Raw genomic sequence first — 15,685 nt, 5'->3', positions numbered from 1 at the left:
TATCCACAATAATATCTAGTATCTAAAAGATTGCCCTTTTGATATCTTTTGTTATATTGTGTTCTCAAATAATAAATGATCCTAACCATAACATATCTTATTGCATGTTTTCAGTAGACTTATATATAGAGATCATAAGAGTGAGAACACATATGTAAAGAAATATCAACATTTGTGTTAGCACATTCGATGATGTCAATACTTCATTTGTTTTCTATGGTGCTTCTCTTTGTTGCATTTCTCCCTCAGAAGTACGAAGGATGCAAAAATTGTTATACAACTAAGGAGGTAAGTCTAAACTACGCTGCAATTCCAACAAATGGTTTATCTACTGTTGATTCATAATACTTTGGCAAAGTATGTGATTTTTCATCAGATTGTACTAAGTATATTCTTCTATGGGAGACAGTGCAAAGGGAATGGGAAACTGTATGTTGTAGGGTGACCTATGAGTATATAATGAACATAACCTTGGTGTAAAAGATAAAATTTTGTACATGTTGCAAATCCATGACTTTGTGTATACACTTATGATAACTACAATGTAAAGTAAAAAAAAGTCAAATAAAAATACTACACATGTTTGTATTTCCATGAAGAGGATCTTATTTGTGTTCTTTTATATTTGGATTGCAAATTTTGTCTTATTCTATTGAAAGGAAACCACAGTGTAGTGAAACACCATATGTAAGATATTAAGTAATTTATTTACTGTATGCCATAAATTTGCATTTTAAAAATATCTTACAATGCTTACCGCAAATTTACTAAACTAACTAACCTTTTTGACATTTATTGTTTGCATTGAAGATAAATGATGGAGTCTCTCAAGCCCGCAAGTTGTTACTTGTCGCACCTTCACTAAAGAAAAATGACACATCACTAAGTGACAAAATAACATTTTTAGATGTTCATATGACTTTGGCTTCGATGGAGGTGAGAAGTTCTATTCCGAAGTTGTTGGGACAAGCCTATGCATTAAATGGTGGTCCGGATGATGTAGCCTATGTGAGTTTCACTACTTGATCTAATTATACTTTCTATGATATTGATTTTTTATAACTTTGCATAGCTACTTGTTGCAAACATATTTTATAAAAAATATTGCATATATCATTGACATAGAATTGCTCATTTATTGTGACATTATAAATAAAGTACTTGATATATTTTACCTAGAAGTGTAATTCATAAAATTTAATAGTAGTCTATATCCATCAGTTCGCGGCATATTAGCATAAAGTCTGCATGTGGAAGGATGGATATAGATATATGTTAATTCATATAATATATATATATGTATGTATATTTGTCGGAAATTTGTAATTAAGAATACATATAATTTCTAATAGTTCAAATATGCAAATACCAACCATTTAAATAAACTTTCTCACATTCCCATTTGATATTCTCCATTATTAAATTATATTAAAGTATATATTTTTTCATTTTTCTTCATTTTTTTAGGGAATTTTCATTTTTCTTCATTGCTGAAGAAGAACTAAAGTTGTGTGAACCAAGTGGATTTTATGGAATACATTACAATGAAACAGTTAAATACTAGAGGAGTTGTATGCTAAAGCATTTTTAATGTATATAATCCTTGTAGTACATAGAAGCCTGACTTCATAGTTCTTATGTTTCATTGCAGTTCGCGGCGCACGCATCAATTCCTGGAAAGCCTTATAATGAATACTTTGGAATTGTTGCAACCATAGATGTGTATGGTCATAATATTCGTCATGGCCAAATGAGCGCATCTTCAGTTATGGTTGCCAACCTTGGTGATGGGTCAAAAGAAACATACAATTCTATTCGTGTCGGTTGGATGGTATATAAACATCCCCATTTGCATAGTAACATTTTCTCACCTGCAAAAGGCTTTTATATGCCACTATAAGTTATGAGATATTTGAAAGGCCTGCTTCCATGCACATAAGCAATGTTCACAAACCTTGGCCCCTGTACAATTGACATAAACTCCATTACACCTCTCTAGTCAAATTTTCTCGGTACCCACTTTACCCTAATCTTCGTCCTCTATCCTCATCCCATATACCATCACTCTCCAATATACAATATGCAGAAGTTATAACCACCGTACATATGGCTGATTTGCTGTCGCCCCATAGATCTAGCAACCAGGACAGTTATGGCTGCATGTGTGCATACTATTCTTACATGAAGTGTCCATTTTGCAGTGAGCTTTCAAGGGCAGATATTCTAAATTTTCAGTGGCACAAAGAGAGTTCATTAAATATCTATAACTTTCTTTGCTCTGATAATATATAGTCATTTTGTGCTTTTGTGTTGTAGGTATCTCCTGAACTATATGGTGATTCATATGCTCACTTCTATACTCATTGGAATGTATGTTTCCTAATATTTGGTAGCATCTGAATTGCAGTTTTCCCTTTCATAATATCTTCAAATTATAATTATAAATAGGGAGATGGATATGGGAGAAAGGGGTGCTACAACATGGAATGCCCTGGTTTCCAATTGGAACAGGGATCAAAAGTAGCTCCGGGTGCTATCATAACTAAGGCTCCAACTACGGGTGGGTCCCATCACACAATTACAGTCAAATTGTTCAAGGTATGAACCAGCATGCTGTCTATTCATCTCCATGCTTAGTACTCCCTCTGAGGACAAGCACATTAGTTTATTTTGAATTAATTAGTAAAACATTATATATTAATGATGAAAGTGTTAGCAATTATCTTTAGGATTAATTTATATGTAAAACAAATTCCTTTTATATGTTTTAATTAATTATTGCCTCTAGTAAGCATTAGTTATTGCCTCACTAAAGTTTGTTGCAAGGAAAAATATAGCAAATACAAAAAATGTGCCTGGTTTGTTTTTAACTATGTGTAGGCTTTGTTAGGCATTATCGAAGATGAGATAGAAGGGGCAAACCGCTTCAGCATTTTTAATTAGGAGGAACACAGGTCTCGACTCTCGAATCCAAGTCGGCTACTTGAGAGTGAGCTCCAGTAGCCTATGGTTCGCAAGAGCACCTGCGCTTTCTTAGAATTATCACTGCGCCTTATTAAACCATGTCTCAGGAAGAGAACCATACATGCTAGTAAAATTATATTGCCAATTCCTTGCTTTTGTTTTTCTAATAGCTCGAATAGATTTTTTTATCCTTCTCTGATCCATCATTTAAGCTGCATAGTTTGCTCCTTCTCGTGTGCACTTAAATTTTATTTCTTTTAACGACAGGAGAGGTCAAGTAAAAATTGGTGGGTGTACTACGGCATGGACAATGACACCCCGACAGCAGTTGGCTACTATCCTGGAAACCTGTTTGCAGGATTAGCAGAAAAGGCTAGTGGCATTGCTTTTGGTGGTGAATCACGTGCCAGAAGAAGCCTTCCAACTCCTCCAATGGGCAGTGGATTCTTACCATCACCAAGTGCAGCATCCATGGCCAACCTTCAGTTTGTTGACCAGGATGGTCAGAGCATTCCTATATCATCAGATTTACCAGTTATTGCGGATAAACCGAAATGTTATTATGTATCACCAATTGTGGGTGCCAAGTTTTTCTTTGGTGGTCCAGCTGGTTGCTTCTAGCAAGGTTCCTAATCCCTAAGATTAGGTTGGGATAAATGTAATAAACTCTAGCTCTGTATTGCCTCTTGCAGTCATCTGTTTTCCTCTAAGCTTCAGCTTTGATGGAACAATATTGCTCAATAGAAAAATAAATTGTGTTGTGCATAAGCTATCTGATATCATGTACTTTACCATCGTACTTTCCATCCTTTCTTTGAGTACAGTACTGAATCAGATTTGAGAAACTTTATTACCATTTCATAAAGGTTTGTTCTCCTTGACTGAAAACATTCAACCGTGCCAATTGTTTCTCGCGGCACTCCACACCAACAATACTGAAACACCATTGCATTTGTGACAGCCGGTGGCTATGGTTTCATCTTCATCAATCACACCGATAACACGTCAACACCACGGGATGTTCAAGCACAAGCAGTTTCCAACAAAGCGTACAGCTTCTTTAAAAAAAAAAGAAAAAAACGTGCAGCAGGAAGTGGCTATGGCCCATGGTGGATGGTGGTAACTGCCAAGCATCCCGTGGCCAGTGAGAACCTCAACATGCTCTGCGCTCGCGACAATCAGCACCTTCTCTGCTCCATAGATGTCGTCGACGTGATGCAGTACTTCGTCAGTCACTGGACAGAGCGCTCACCATGTCGCGAAGAACGCCTCCGACGGCGACGGGCGTGTGCGTGTCCATGCAGTCCGGCATTTTTTTTCAGACAGGCATTTTGTCAGAACTGCTCCCTGAACCCCTCCACCATGGTTCTGATCAATTCTAATGCGAGCAGCGACCTCCCCTGCCATCTCCATGCCACATGCATGCTCCACGGGTGAACTTGCAGAACCGGTGCATGAGATTGCATGGGGAGTTGTGCTATTGAAGTTGAAGGTTCCAGTTCAAAGCTACGGCTTGTTGGGTTGATCTCCACCAGTTGGTCCAACGGCCAAGGGCCTTTGACTTGCGCTCTGATCGGAGCGCCCAACCCAATGAAAGGTTGGTGGACCCCGTCGCGCAGTGCTATAAATAGTAGATGAGGGCCAGTGGCTAGTGTTATAAGGTTCACCACTGACGCTACAACCCATCTCAAACCCTATACCGATTAGAGAGAGGCACTGCAGCGACGGGAAGCGCCACTACGCCACCACCATCTCCCCCATGCCGTTGCCACTCTCGATGCCGGCGCGTCCTCTGCAACCTCAATGACGGCGCTATGGAGGTAGCAGAGGCAACTATGACAAGGTATCCATCTTAATCAAGGTTGTTACCCACTCGATCTACTCCTAGACATTCCATTTGATTCTAACAGTGGTATCAGTTAGCCGATCTAGTGAGTGGATTGAGATTGGGGATGGATCCAAACTTGGATCGAAAGAATCAAAGAAAAGGAAATCAATCTCGAATCGAACAAGATAGGATTCAAAGAAAAAAATAGAAGGGATTCGGTTCGACGAACCCTAACCCTAATCGCAAGAACAGAACTAATCCGATCTCGAATCGAAGGGAGAACAAGCAACACAGAACCCTAACCCTAAGTGAGAGCAAGATCCGGGTAAGGGGAAGGGGGTCACCTCATCTATGTGACCGGGAAGCACCGGCGCCAAACGGCCCTACCACCATATCGCGCTCCATTTGTGTGATAATAATGGAGCAACGGAATAATCAAATTAGCAAACTAATCTGTCTTTCATGCCTTTGTGTGCAGAAATGAAAACAACACCTATGCTTGAAACCAACAAACCACAAGCTCCAATGATTCAATAACAAGATACTTGCAGCAACTAGCTCACTAAAACATCAATCCCCATCATCTCAAATCAACATACCAAAGAACACATATGCCTCTCATGTCACCTCATCCATACAAGCAACCACTTGGGGTATGGATCAATAGCAAGCAAGATGGTGACTTAACCAACACAAATAGCAAGGAAAAATACCGAATCAAGAGTGGACAACCATATATTACGTGAAAACCCCTTGCGGGGAAAAACCAGGGGCGACAGCGAGGCAAATCATTATGAGATAAAGCAATACAAAAGGTGGGAGCCAACAAGGATGGGAGGCTCCAAATCCCCCACTGATTTCACTTTCTATTGGATGGATTTGGTGGATCTAAACCTCTCCTCTTCTCTCCCTAACTTCTCCTTTAAAGGCAATTTTGCAGAATAGCTCTCAGAGCTCTAGAATATTGCAAACAACCCAATATTAGTATACAACATATGTAGGTCTTGTTTTCCATAACCAATGAGCTAATGGGCTTCCAAATTGGTGAACTTAGGAGCTGCATATGACAATTTGATTCTAACACGGCTTTCACAATAACAGAGTAAGCCATACACTTTGAGAGCCGCAAGCTACTCTGATGGTCTGTTACGGGGACGCGGTGTGCAGACACCAAAACCAAAAGAACGCCAAGTTAAAATTCTTCATTTTCAAAACTTCGTACACCCATGCAATCATTTCAGCAGGAAGTAAAACTTTATGTCAAGCCGGTGATAAACTTTTATTCGTAGTAGGGCGGAATTATTCCTAGCCCCAATCCCAGTTCATACGTCAAGTTACAGTTCAAGCAGCACTGGCGGCGGCCGCGTGGCGCCGGTACAGCACAACCAAGGTCCCGAGCAGCACCGCCACCCCCACGAATGATCCGACAACAATCGCAGCGATCTTTAGCGGCTTCCAGTCCGTCGCTGGTGCCATTTCTGGCGGCGGCGGGGGCGGGGGCACGGGGAGCTTGAAATCATCGGAGTCGGCTGCGGCGGCGGGGACCGTGGCGAAGACGACGACGGGAAACGGGAACCGTGTCCGTGTGCGCATCCTCAAAGACGCAACCACGCTGGCGATCATCGGGGCTCCGATGTGCACGGAGGTGTGGGCGACGCCGTTCTTTACCGCGGCGACGATCGTGGCGAATGCTTCAGCGCGTCGTCGTTGATCTCCCCGTCGCGGAGCGGCGGCGGCGTCGGGAACCCCCAAGCCGGCGGTCGCCGAGACCACGCGCGTTCCCGGCCCGACCTCGTCCATCGGGGATGGGAGAACGAAGGTGTCGTCGCTGATGCTTGATCCGACGACGATAGACGCGCCGTCGTTGAGATGGTGCCTGACGACACAAGTGTTGTTGCCGACCGGAGGGAAGTTCGTTGGCTCGTGGTCGAGGGTGGCGAAGTGGAGCCGCTGGAAGAGGCGGTTGCCAGGGACGGTGTAGGCGTTCCCCAGCTGAGCCTTGTGCTCAGGCTGGTCGACGACCGTCGGGGCCACAGCACAGAGGGAGAGACGCGCTAGCGCGAGAAGCATTGCGAGCTGCCGGAAGCGAGCCATGGCTGGTCTATCTGCTAGACCGTGGTGGCGTGCTGAACCGCGGTGTGGGGGTATTTATAGAGTTTGAGCCCACTTCTTCTTGTTTTTTTTTCTTTGAATTGAATGAACATTTGAGCGCACTTGAAATCACCGGGGAAATTGTCACCGTCATATTCTGCAGGTACTGAAAATTGGAGCGTTTGGGAAGTACAAATGACAATGTACTGACAAAAACAGATTTGCACACCACTGCCCCAGGCTGACTTTGTGAAGCTACTTCCCATTATGTCCAGGCAGATTAAATCGTGGGTCACATGTGTCTAGCCGTCATTGGTCCGACCCATTCTGTTCTGAACAAAATAACATGAAGAGACACAAGCCACAATCCAATGCTAGAATTACTTTTTAGCATTAGGTTTAGCACGCAACAAGTTGAAAGGTTGAGGACATACGGCTTCTGCCATTTTCGCACTGCATCTCCTTATTCAGAATGAAAACAAACTCCACTGACGAGAATTTTGGGTATATTTGGCACTACTTCTGGGCTGTATGTTAACCTGCACAAATGCTCCCTGACGCCAAATTATGGGGGCGAGGAAACTCTGTCAGAGATTAGGGAGATCCTTCTTTGTGAGGTGCTGCCATTCCCTGTCAGATATCATGGGCTTCCCCTATCCACCAAGGCGATTCCCAAATCGATCATTCGTTCGACCAGTGGTTGAGAAGGTCGCGGCACGTCTGCAACCTTGCATCGGACAGTTGATGTCCAAGAGTGGGAGGCTTATCATTGTCAAATCGGTTCGGTAGCCTCTGCAATGCCAATTTATATTCTCATAGCTAGTAACCTACCAAGCTGCACCATCTCGGAGATTGACGCACCAGGTAACCGAGCTGGAGAAGTGCCATTAAGATTAGCCTTATGAGTAGGAGGAGAGGAGTCAGTTCGCGGCAAATGTATGGCGGCTTGGCCGACTGCGTGCGTTCCGAGTTCTGACAATTAACGGAGGCGCTCGATCCGGCATTGCGTTGCAGACCTGGCTTTGGTTACAAAACAGATTGACGGGTGTGCCGTTCAGGATCTAGCACCATTGGTCTGGCATGCTGTGCCCAAGCGGTTCAAATCTACTCGGACAGTGGCTCAAGCTCTGTCAGAAATGTGTTGGGCAAGAGATATCACTGGACCTCTGTCAATCCAAGCGATGGAGCAGTGCAATGTCTTTTGGGATCGACTTGCAGATTTTCCTTTGGCCCCTGACAGCAATGACGAGCTATCTTGGAAGTGGACTGCGAGCTGTAGTTATACTGCCAGCTCTGCAGATCTTGCATTGCAAAATGGAGGCATGGAGCAACTCAGCTCAACGGTGCAGATTGCATCTGGAAGACTTGAGCACCCCTTCGGGTCAAGTTTTTCCTTTGGCTTGCTGTTAAGCATCCACATTGGACTGCTGATCGACATCTTCGACATGGGCTGGCTGCTGATTCTATTTGCCACCTCTGCGACCAGGAGATTGAGTCGTCACGCCAGTCTCAGTGGAGTTTCATGAGAGTTTCATAGCATTTAATTTTGCTGATGTGGCAGGATATTTATGAGGAAAGAGAAGGGAGAGTTTCATGGGATGTGAGGGGAGTTTTATCCCCATAAAACTCATCCGGCTCGCTTACCTAGTTTTTGGTCTAGGTAACCGTGTGATGAAGCTATGCATTGAGACTTGCCTCAGACCACATCATTTTCATATGCTCATACTCCTTGCAGGGCTGGTGGGTGTTCCTTGTTCCTCTACACTTTTAGGACATTACACCACAAGCTATGGAGTCGCTGCAAGACTGGTGGGCATGGCTTCGATCCTTCCTTCCTCCGACCAAGAGAAAGGGAGACACCTTGTTCTCATGATTGCGTTGCGTGGGAGCTGTGGAAGGAGAGGAACGCAAAACGCTGCTACTCCTGTGCCACAACTGGTTCATACCATCAGGCATTTCGGAGAGCAGTGGGTCTTAGCCGGGTGCGAAGAAGTTTGGTTGTTTATAGCGAGTAATAGCTCTAGCTCTTCCCTGCCTTGTGCCTTCTTTTCCCATTCTGTTTGTTCTTGCCTTGTGATGAGGACATCAACACCAACGATACATCCACACCGACATTACCACAGCTTGGTCCTATTACGCGCACTCGTGCCCGTCAACTCCATCATCAGGTAAGTTCATTTTTAAGCTCTTGTCCATTATATTTAGACAATGGAAACGTGCACACTCTTATTTTGCTTAGGAATGATGAAGAGAATAAGAATGGGAGGGGATTCGCGTGGACTGGTTTCGGACAGCAAGACAACACCGACACGTGGCAGCGGTCACGGCTTCATGTAGACTCCGTTTGGGGCGTTCAAGTACTTCACGGAAAGCTTATCAAGTCTACTTTCAAGCGGATCTGGACACATGATGATATCTACCCGGAGTTGGGTCCAGTCGTAGTTTCTTTACAAAAGGTCTTGCTGTCCTCAGTGCTGCGTCACCTGTTTTGGTCCTGTTGCGCTGTGTATCTAGTTGAGCTCAGCAAGGGCACATTCTAGGGTTAGAGGGCATCCCCCGGCACCTGTTGTCGCCCTCTCCTAGCCACCACCCTGAGGAACTCGGGTTTTGTTTTCATCGAACTAGCCTTCGCTACTCCCTTGAAGCGCGCGTGTTGATCCAGCCGCCCGTCTTCTTGTAATCGAGACCCCCAACTTCATTAAATCGGATTCAGTTCTTCCCTTTTCATCACACCACCATTTCAGTTCCCAATTTACTTGTTCTTGCTCGTTCTCGATTTCTTGTATAACAGGTGCCCTTGTGGCTGGGAGTCGTGTACCACAAGTTTGCGGTTACCATTGGAGGAGGTGTATCGGTTGATAAGTTGTTGCGTCCTTGGATTGCTGAAGTCGGGCCGTGAACGTCTTCTCCATCCCCCAAATCGATTTATCCATTTCATCCTCACCAAAAGATCGGGAAATCCCCCACGGGTTCTCATCAGTTGGTAATCAAAGCAAGGTTTATTGGTGAGAGACTTCCAATCCTTTGTTGTTTTGCTCTTCCTACAACCCCCCCCCCCCCAAAAAAAACAAAAAATATTTGTAGAAGAGTTTACCTGCAATTCTATAAATCCTTTGCCTTTATTAGTACTACTTAGTTAGGGCTTGCTAGTCTTTAGTTGCGTCGGTTGATACGAGTTCCTGGTCTTGGTTTTAACTAGCAATATGCCCGTGCGTTGCAACGGAAAAAGCATAGGTGAGTATTGAAATTCATAAAGAACTATATATGCCATACAATCATGATTCATGCAAAATTAGTCACCAAAGATGCAATAAACTACAAAAATATATTTTATAGTATATTTAATGGTACAAATTTGTAATTTAGGATAGTTTGACTCATGATAGACTGAAAAATATGATTATTTTTTTGCATGGATTAACTATATATGAAATGAAACAAAGAAGCGAACAACATTATATTGCACTCCATTCATAAACTGGATTTTGTACGAAACTCTAAAGTGGGACCGACTACATAACGAAACAGAACATCAAACTAATGGTATGCCATATAAGATATTATTACATAACAACATAATATATAAAAAATATACCTATTTAATCTTTGTTGCGCAATATTTACTTGAACATCTTTATTCTTGTAGTGTTACTCCCTTGAAATGAAATCTCCAATAATAAACTTATAATCAATCTTCTTGAAGAAAAAAAATTCAAACTAAATTATCAAAGATTCAAAAAATATACATACACCTAACTGAAACGTAATTATTGTAGTGAAAAGTCTGGAAGTATATTAAAGTATCTTGAGCCCGTGTCTCCCAATAGCCTGCGGTCTGCGGATGTGATTGGAAGATTGGCTAATTGCTTTGCTTGTAGTTGTAGCCGTGCACTCCAAATTAAGTCACGGTCCTGCCAATCATCGATGCGAGCACGGAGTCGCCTGAGTACGCGAACGCTGGCTGAACGCTGCGAACATATCAGCAGCTCGTCCTCCCGTCCTCCGCCTGCGGTAGTTGCAGTGCGGCCGCCGGCCAGCAGCCCTCTCCTCGCATCGCATGTCGCGTACTCACGTCGAAAAGAGCAAGCCAGTCGCCCTTCGGGACAGGAGTCGGTGTCCTGCTGGCCTTCGAACTCTGAGCGATAGACCAAGACGCAGTCGGGTGCGGCTCGTTTCTGGTGCGGATTAATCGCCTTCGTGTGTGGTACGGACTGCGTGGGCCATGCCCAGAGCAGAAGACCCACTTGTCATCGAATTATGACGTACCAAAAGTCAAACTATCGCAGAAACGGTCCGCTCTTTAGAAATAGGTAAAGATTCCTTTGAAGTTTCGAGTTTTTGTCACAGCCGCGCATCACTTATACCATCTTTGTTCGCCGAGTTGTAGTTCAATCAATATTGTGGAAGTCCGAATTGTGTTTGATTCGGAGCCTCGCCGCTGTTACGTTGTGATAAAGATTTTGGGGTGATCCAGAAAGGCAGCAGCAATTCATATTTGTACTCCACATGCTGCATTCTTGAGTTCGGCCTTGAGAGAGAGGGAGGTTGTTTGCAAGGAAGGAATCATCCTCTCGGAAACATAAGAAGGTTCGGCCAGTATATGTTCCTTCAGAAACTCGATGCGATCGGTTCTTTCCACAAGTGGGACGCGGCACGCGGCACATCCGAGATCAAATCGAACGATCTGGCATGGCCTATATAGAAACGGGACCAAAACCCGAGCAGAGGCCAACACAGCCCAAAACCCTGAGAGCCTGACGAAACCAGAACAAGGAAACCATCTCACGCGGCTGCCGGTATGGGTCTCGTCGTCTCCGCCACCGCCTCCTGCAGCGACCTCCTCGGCCGACGCCGCTCCACATCTCCGCCTCCGCCTCCGCCGATCCCGGCCCGTGCGGCTAGTAGCACCCAACAACCCAACGACGGCACCACGCCGGAGCCGGAGCTCGTCCGCGTGTTCCGCCACTTCGACGCGGACGGCGACGGCCGCATCTCGGCGGACGAGATGCGCGACTCCTGCGGCTGCACGGCCGCCGAGGCCGAGGAGATGGTCGCGGCCGCGGACCGCGACGGGGACGGCTTCATCAGCCTCCAGGAGCTCGCGGCGCTGTTCGAGGACGGGGACCAGTCCGACGCGCTGCGCGCCGCGTTCGCCGAGTACGACGAGGACGGCGACGGCGTGATCACGGCCGAGGAGCTGCGCCGCGCGCTGCGGAGGCTGGGCCTCTGCGGGGAGGAGATGACGGCCGAGCGGTGCGCGGAGATCGTGGCGGCGGTGGACCGCAACGGCGACGGGGTCATCTCTTTCGACGAGTTCAAGGCCATGATGGCCACGGAGCCGGCGGCGTGAGCCAGACGCGCCGCCGGCCCCAGCGTACGTCTTCGTCACGTTGATGCACGTATGCAACTACTGCCGAATGCCCTAATTAGCCGCTAGCTTGTCAACGACAAGAGGGAGAGGGAGCAGTTTTTGTCTTTTAGGGTTTCACGTTTTAATGGTTGGTTTTAATCTAGTTCGCGATCAGTTCGTGAAGCCTTTTAAATTTTGAATTTTGATGTGACGAAGGTTAACTGAAAATCTGGAGCCATGATTCAGGAAAGAGATTTGAGTATATATAATTTGATTTCACGTGATTTTCTTCCTCAAGGAATCCAATAGCAATATTGCTTGCCTGGATCAAGATAGCTATGCTTAATGATTTCAGTGCGTGATTAGTATTAGTCTCGTTAATAGCTTGATCTAAGTCTGTCAAGCAATCTCACACACATGCTCGTTGTTACCCTCAAAATTATCATTTCAGCTAGGAACGAAGCTAGGATTTTTTTTTCCTGCCAATATAAAGAGCGAACGTAGAGCAACTCCAATAGTTTCCTATTTCTCTTCCCCATCCTTATTTTTTTGAAAAAAAAAGAAAAAAACTCTCCAATAGTTCTCTATTTTAATTTCTCGTTTCCTAACAATTGGCATATTCCCCATCTTTGTGCTGACAAATAGGCACCACATTGTGACTCCCAATTCTTTTTCCAAGTGAAGTATAGGAAACTCTTGGAGATGGTCTATTTTTTCCCTCTCCATACTATTTTAGGAGTTGGTAAAAACTATAATTTTGGGAATAAAAAATGGGAAAATCTTGGAGATGTAAACACTTTATGTAGATTTTGATCTACGTTTCAAGAAAAACCTAGTGCTAATTAGTGCAATTACACATGCAGGAGGGATATGGTACGTGGCATGCCTCTGCTGCCTCTGTCCCTGCTAATGCATCTGGATTTGCTTAAAACCATTGGAACTCTATTAATAAAAACTCTTTTAGATGAAAGAATCCAATGCTATAGCACTGTAGATCAGTTGATGCGATGCAATGCTGTTAGGAAAAAAAAATCCGTTGCCTCGCCAAACAAGAGAGGCAGAGACAGACCAAAAAGACGCTAAGGCCTTGGCCTTGTTTGGATCGTGATAGAATCCTAGCACGTGATACTATAGTAACAATCCTCTAATTACGTGGTCAAATGTCTCATTAAATTCTTCAGGATCACTAGCACGAGGGTTCTGAAGTTAATTTTGTAAACTGGCTTTGTTTGACACCGTAATTAACGGTCCTAGGCCTAGCGTGGCCTAGCATGCCAAACAAGACCAGTCCAAAGGGGACGATGTCGTCGGCTTAGAGTGATGTGGCGGAGAGAGATATCATAAAATGAATTACACCAGCGAGTATTCTGCCGCTAGCTTATGACACGCTTTCCCAAGCGTTGTGCGAGACAATGCACAAATCGAGAATGATTGTAACTCAGATTTCTCTTTTATATTGTTTCTTATGCGCATGTCACTTGACGATATCGTCAGTGCTTTGGAGGAGGCCTAAGCACAGTACTATACTACTATCATTAGCATAGTGCCGTCTGCTGAGCTTAAGGCTTTTCCATTCTCTCTCTCCTCCCATTCTCTCTCCTCTCCTCGCCGCATCTGGACCTCGGCGCCCCCGGCGACCTCGCGGCGCAGCAGGGCCCCTGCCCCCCGGCGGCGCCGCCCTGCCCCCCGGCCGGGGCTCTCGCCGCGGGGCGCCCCTCCCCTAGCAAGCAGGCGGGTGGCGCGGCCGGCCGAGCGGGCCCTCCCCTATGAGCGGTGCCGGGGGGCAGGGGCCCTTGCAGCAGGGAGCTCGCGGCACTGGCCATGGCCCTGCCCCCTCCTTCTCCATCCCTCTCCTATGGCGCCATGGCGGCCTCGGCGCGCCGGCGTGGCCACGGCGCGGCGAGCGGCCCGGGCAGGCGGCGGCCGAGACGGGGGGCGGCCTGCGCGAGACGGCGAGCGCGACGGCGGGCCCCTGGCGAACCCGGCCGGCGGCGGAGTAGGCCCCTGCCGCGCGGCGTCCCTCCCCTCCTGGCCTCCTCCTGTAACATCCCTAAAATCCACAAAATAAATCATGCGCTATTTTATTTTCAAAATTATTTTTCATCGTTGAGCTCAAGACCCTCCTAAAGCCCTAAACCCTAAATTCCGGGAATTTTTCCTATCCCGAACAACTGATGTCCCATCTCCTTTTTCCTCTCCGCGCGACGCGCTGCGTGCCGCCTGACAACGCGCGCGTGGCCGACCAACCCGCGGTCACCGCCGCGGATTTCGCTGGCACGCGCACGATCTCTCTTCTCTCTCCCTCTTTCCCTTTTATTTTACTTTTCCATTTTCCTTTTTCTTTTCCATTTCCTATTTTCTTTTCTTTTCTTTTCTCCTCTCTCATTCCCTCTCCCTCTCCCGCTTCTGCTCTCTACCGCTCCTCGCGGCCACGCCCGCTCGGCCCCTGACCCGCACCCCGCCACGCCAAGCACCGGCCGCCTCCCTCCTCCACGCGTGTGCTCTGCCCTGGCCGACCCCACGCGCTCGCCTGCTGCCGCTTGCACGCGCCCTGCCCACGTGCTCGCCGCCGCCGTGCGAGCCGCTGCTGCAAGCGCCCGGCGCACCGAACCGCAATGCCGCGGGCCCCGCCGTGCCCTCGAGCGCACCCCTGCCTCGCTGAGCCGCCGTGCCGCTCGCCGCCTCGACGCGCACGCGCACGCGTGGCCGCACCACTCGCCGGCCGCCCTGGTCCCGCTCGTCCCCGCCCACGTGCGCATGCCGCGCGCCGCCCGTCGCCAGCAACAGCGCCGCCCTGTGCTCGCCACCGCCGCCACCCGCTGCTACCTCTCACGTCCCATCACCCCTGCGCCGCCTCGCCGCCCGTGTGCCGCTCTGCGACGAGCGATCGCGGCCGAACGCCATTAAGGCTCGCCGCGCCGCTCGTCGGCCGCCCCCACCTACTCCTCCCCTCTCCCGCCTCGCCACCGCCTCATTTCGCCTATAAAAGGGACCACCCGCGTCGCCCTTCGCCACCACGAACCTCACCACCGCCAATAACTCCCTCACCAGCTCCCCAGCGCCGCCACCCAGAGCCATAGCCGCCGCCCCTCGCCAGCCACCGCGGAGCCGCCTCCTTGCACCGTCTCTGCTCGAGGTAAGGAGGGGAATAGGACCTCCTCACCTCCCTCTCCCTTTCTCCCCTAACCCCGACCGCCGTCGAGCCCCGCAGTGCCGCCACCGCGAGCACCAGAGCCGGCCGCCGCCTGCCACCATGGCCGCGCCTCCACAGGCCACCTCCGCCCAAATTAAGTGGGGGTATCGACCCACCGCGACTCCCTCTCCATTTTCCCCCACCCCTTGACCGCCATCGAGCCTAGGGCCGCCGGCCAGGCCGTCGCCGGTGAGCCGCCTCCCCCTCCCCTGTTTTGGTCGCGAGGGAGAAGAAGGAGAGGGGCAATTTGCCCATAACC

At 47.6% G+C, this 15,685-nt stretch overlaps 2 protein-coding genes across 2 annotated transcripts; both read left to right on the top strand.

Annotated features, from left to right (window-relative positions):
• The first annotated feature begins 158 nt into the window (after nucleotides 1-158).
• On the top strand, nucleotides 159-3,729 carry LOC120654271. The gene is made up of 6 exons (XM_039931783.1): nucleotides 159-288; nucleotides 811-1,008; nucleotides 1,652-1,831; nucleotides 2,317-2,370; nucleotides 2,449-2,598; nucleotides 3,232-3,729. Exons 1-6 carry the CDS (start codon nucleotides 190-192, stop codon nucleotides 3,583-3,585), a joined length of 1,035 nt encoding a protein of 344 aa, XP_039787717.1. The 5' UTR covers nucleotides 159-189; the 3' UTR covers nucleotides 3,586-3,729.
• A 7,952-nt stretch (nucleotides 3,730-11,681) lies between these two features.
• Nucleotides 11,682-12,248, top strand: LOC120654245 (probable calcium-binding protein CML20). Its single transcript, XM_039931763.1, has one exon. The coding sequence runs from the start codon at nucleotides 11,682-11,684 to the stop codon at nucleotides 12,231-12,233; it is 552 nt and encodes a 183-aa protein (XP_039787697.1). The 3' UTR covers nucleotides 12,234-12,248.
• The last annotated feature ends 3,437 nt before the right edge of the window (nucleotides 12,249-15,685 follow it).

This window comes from Panicum virgatum, chromosome 1N (assembly GCF_016808335.1).
Source record: "Panicum virgatum strain AP13 chromosome 1N, P.virgatum_v5, whole genome shotgun sequence".
In the NCBI taxonomy this organism is placed as follows: domain Eukaryota; kingdom Viridiplantae; phylum Streptophyta; class Magnoliopsida; order Poales; family Poaceae; genus Panicum; species Panicum virgatum.
The sequence above is the reverse complement of the archived record's forward strand: the minus strand, read 5'-3'. Positions and strand labels throughout refer to the sequence as shown.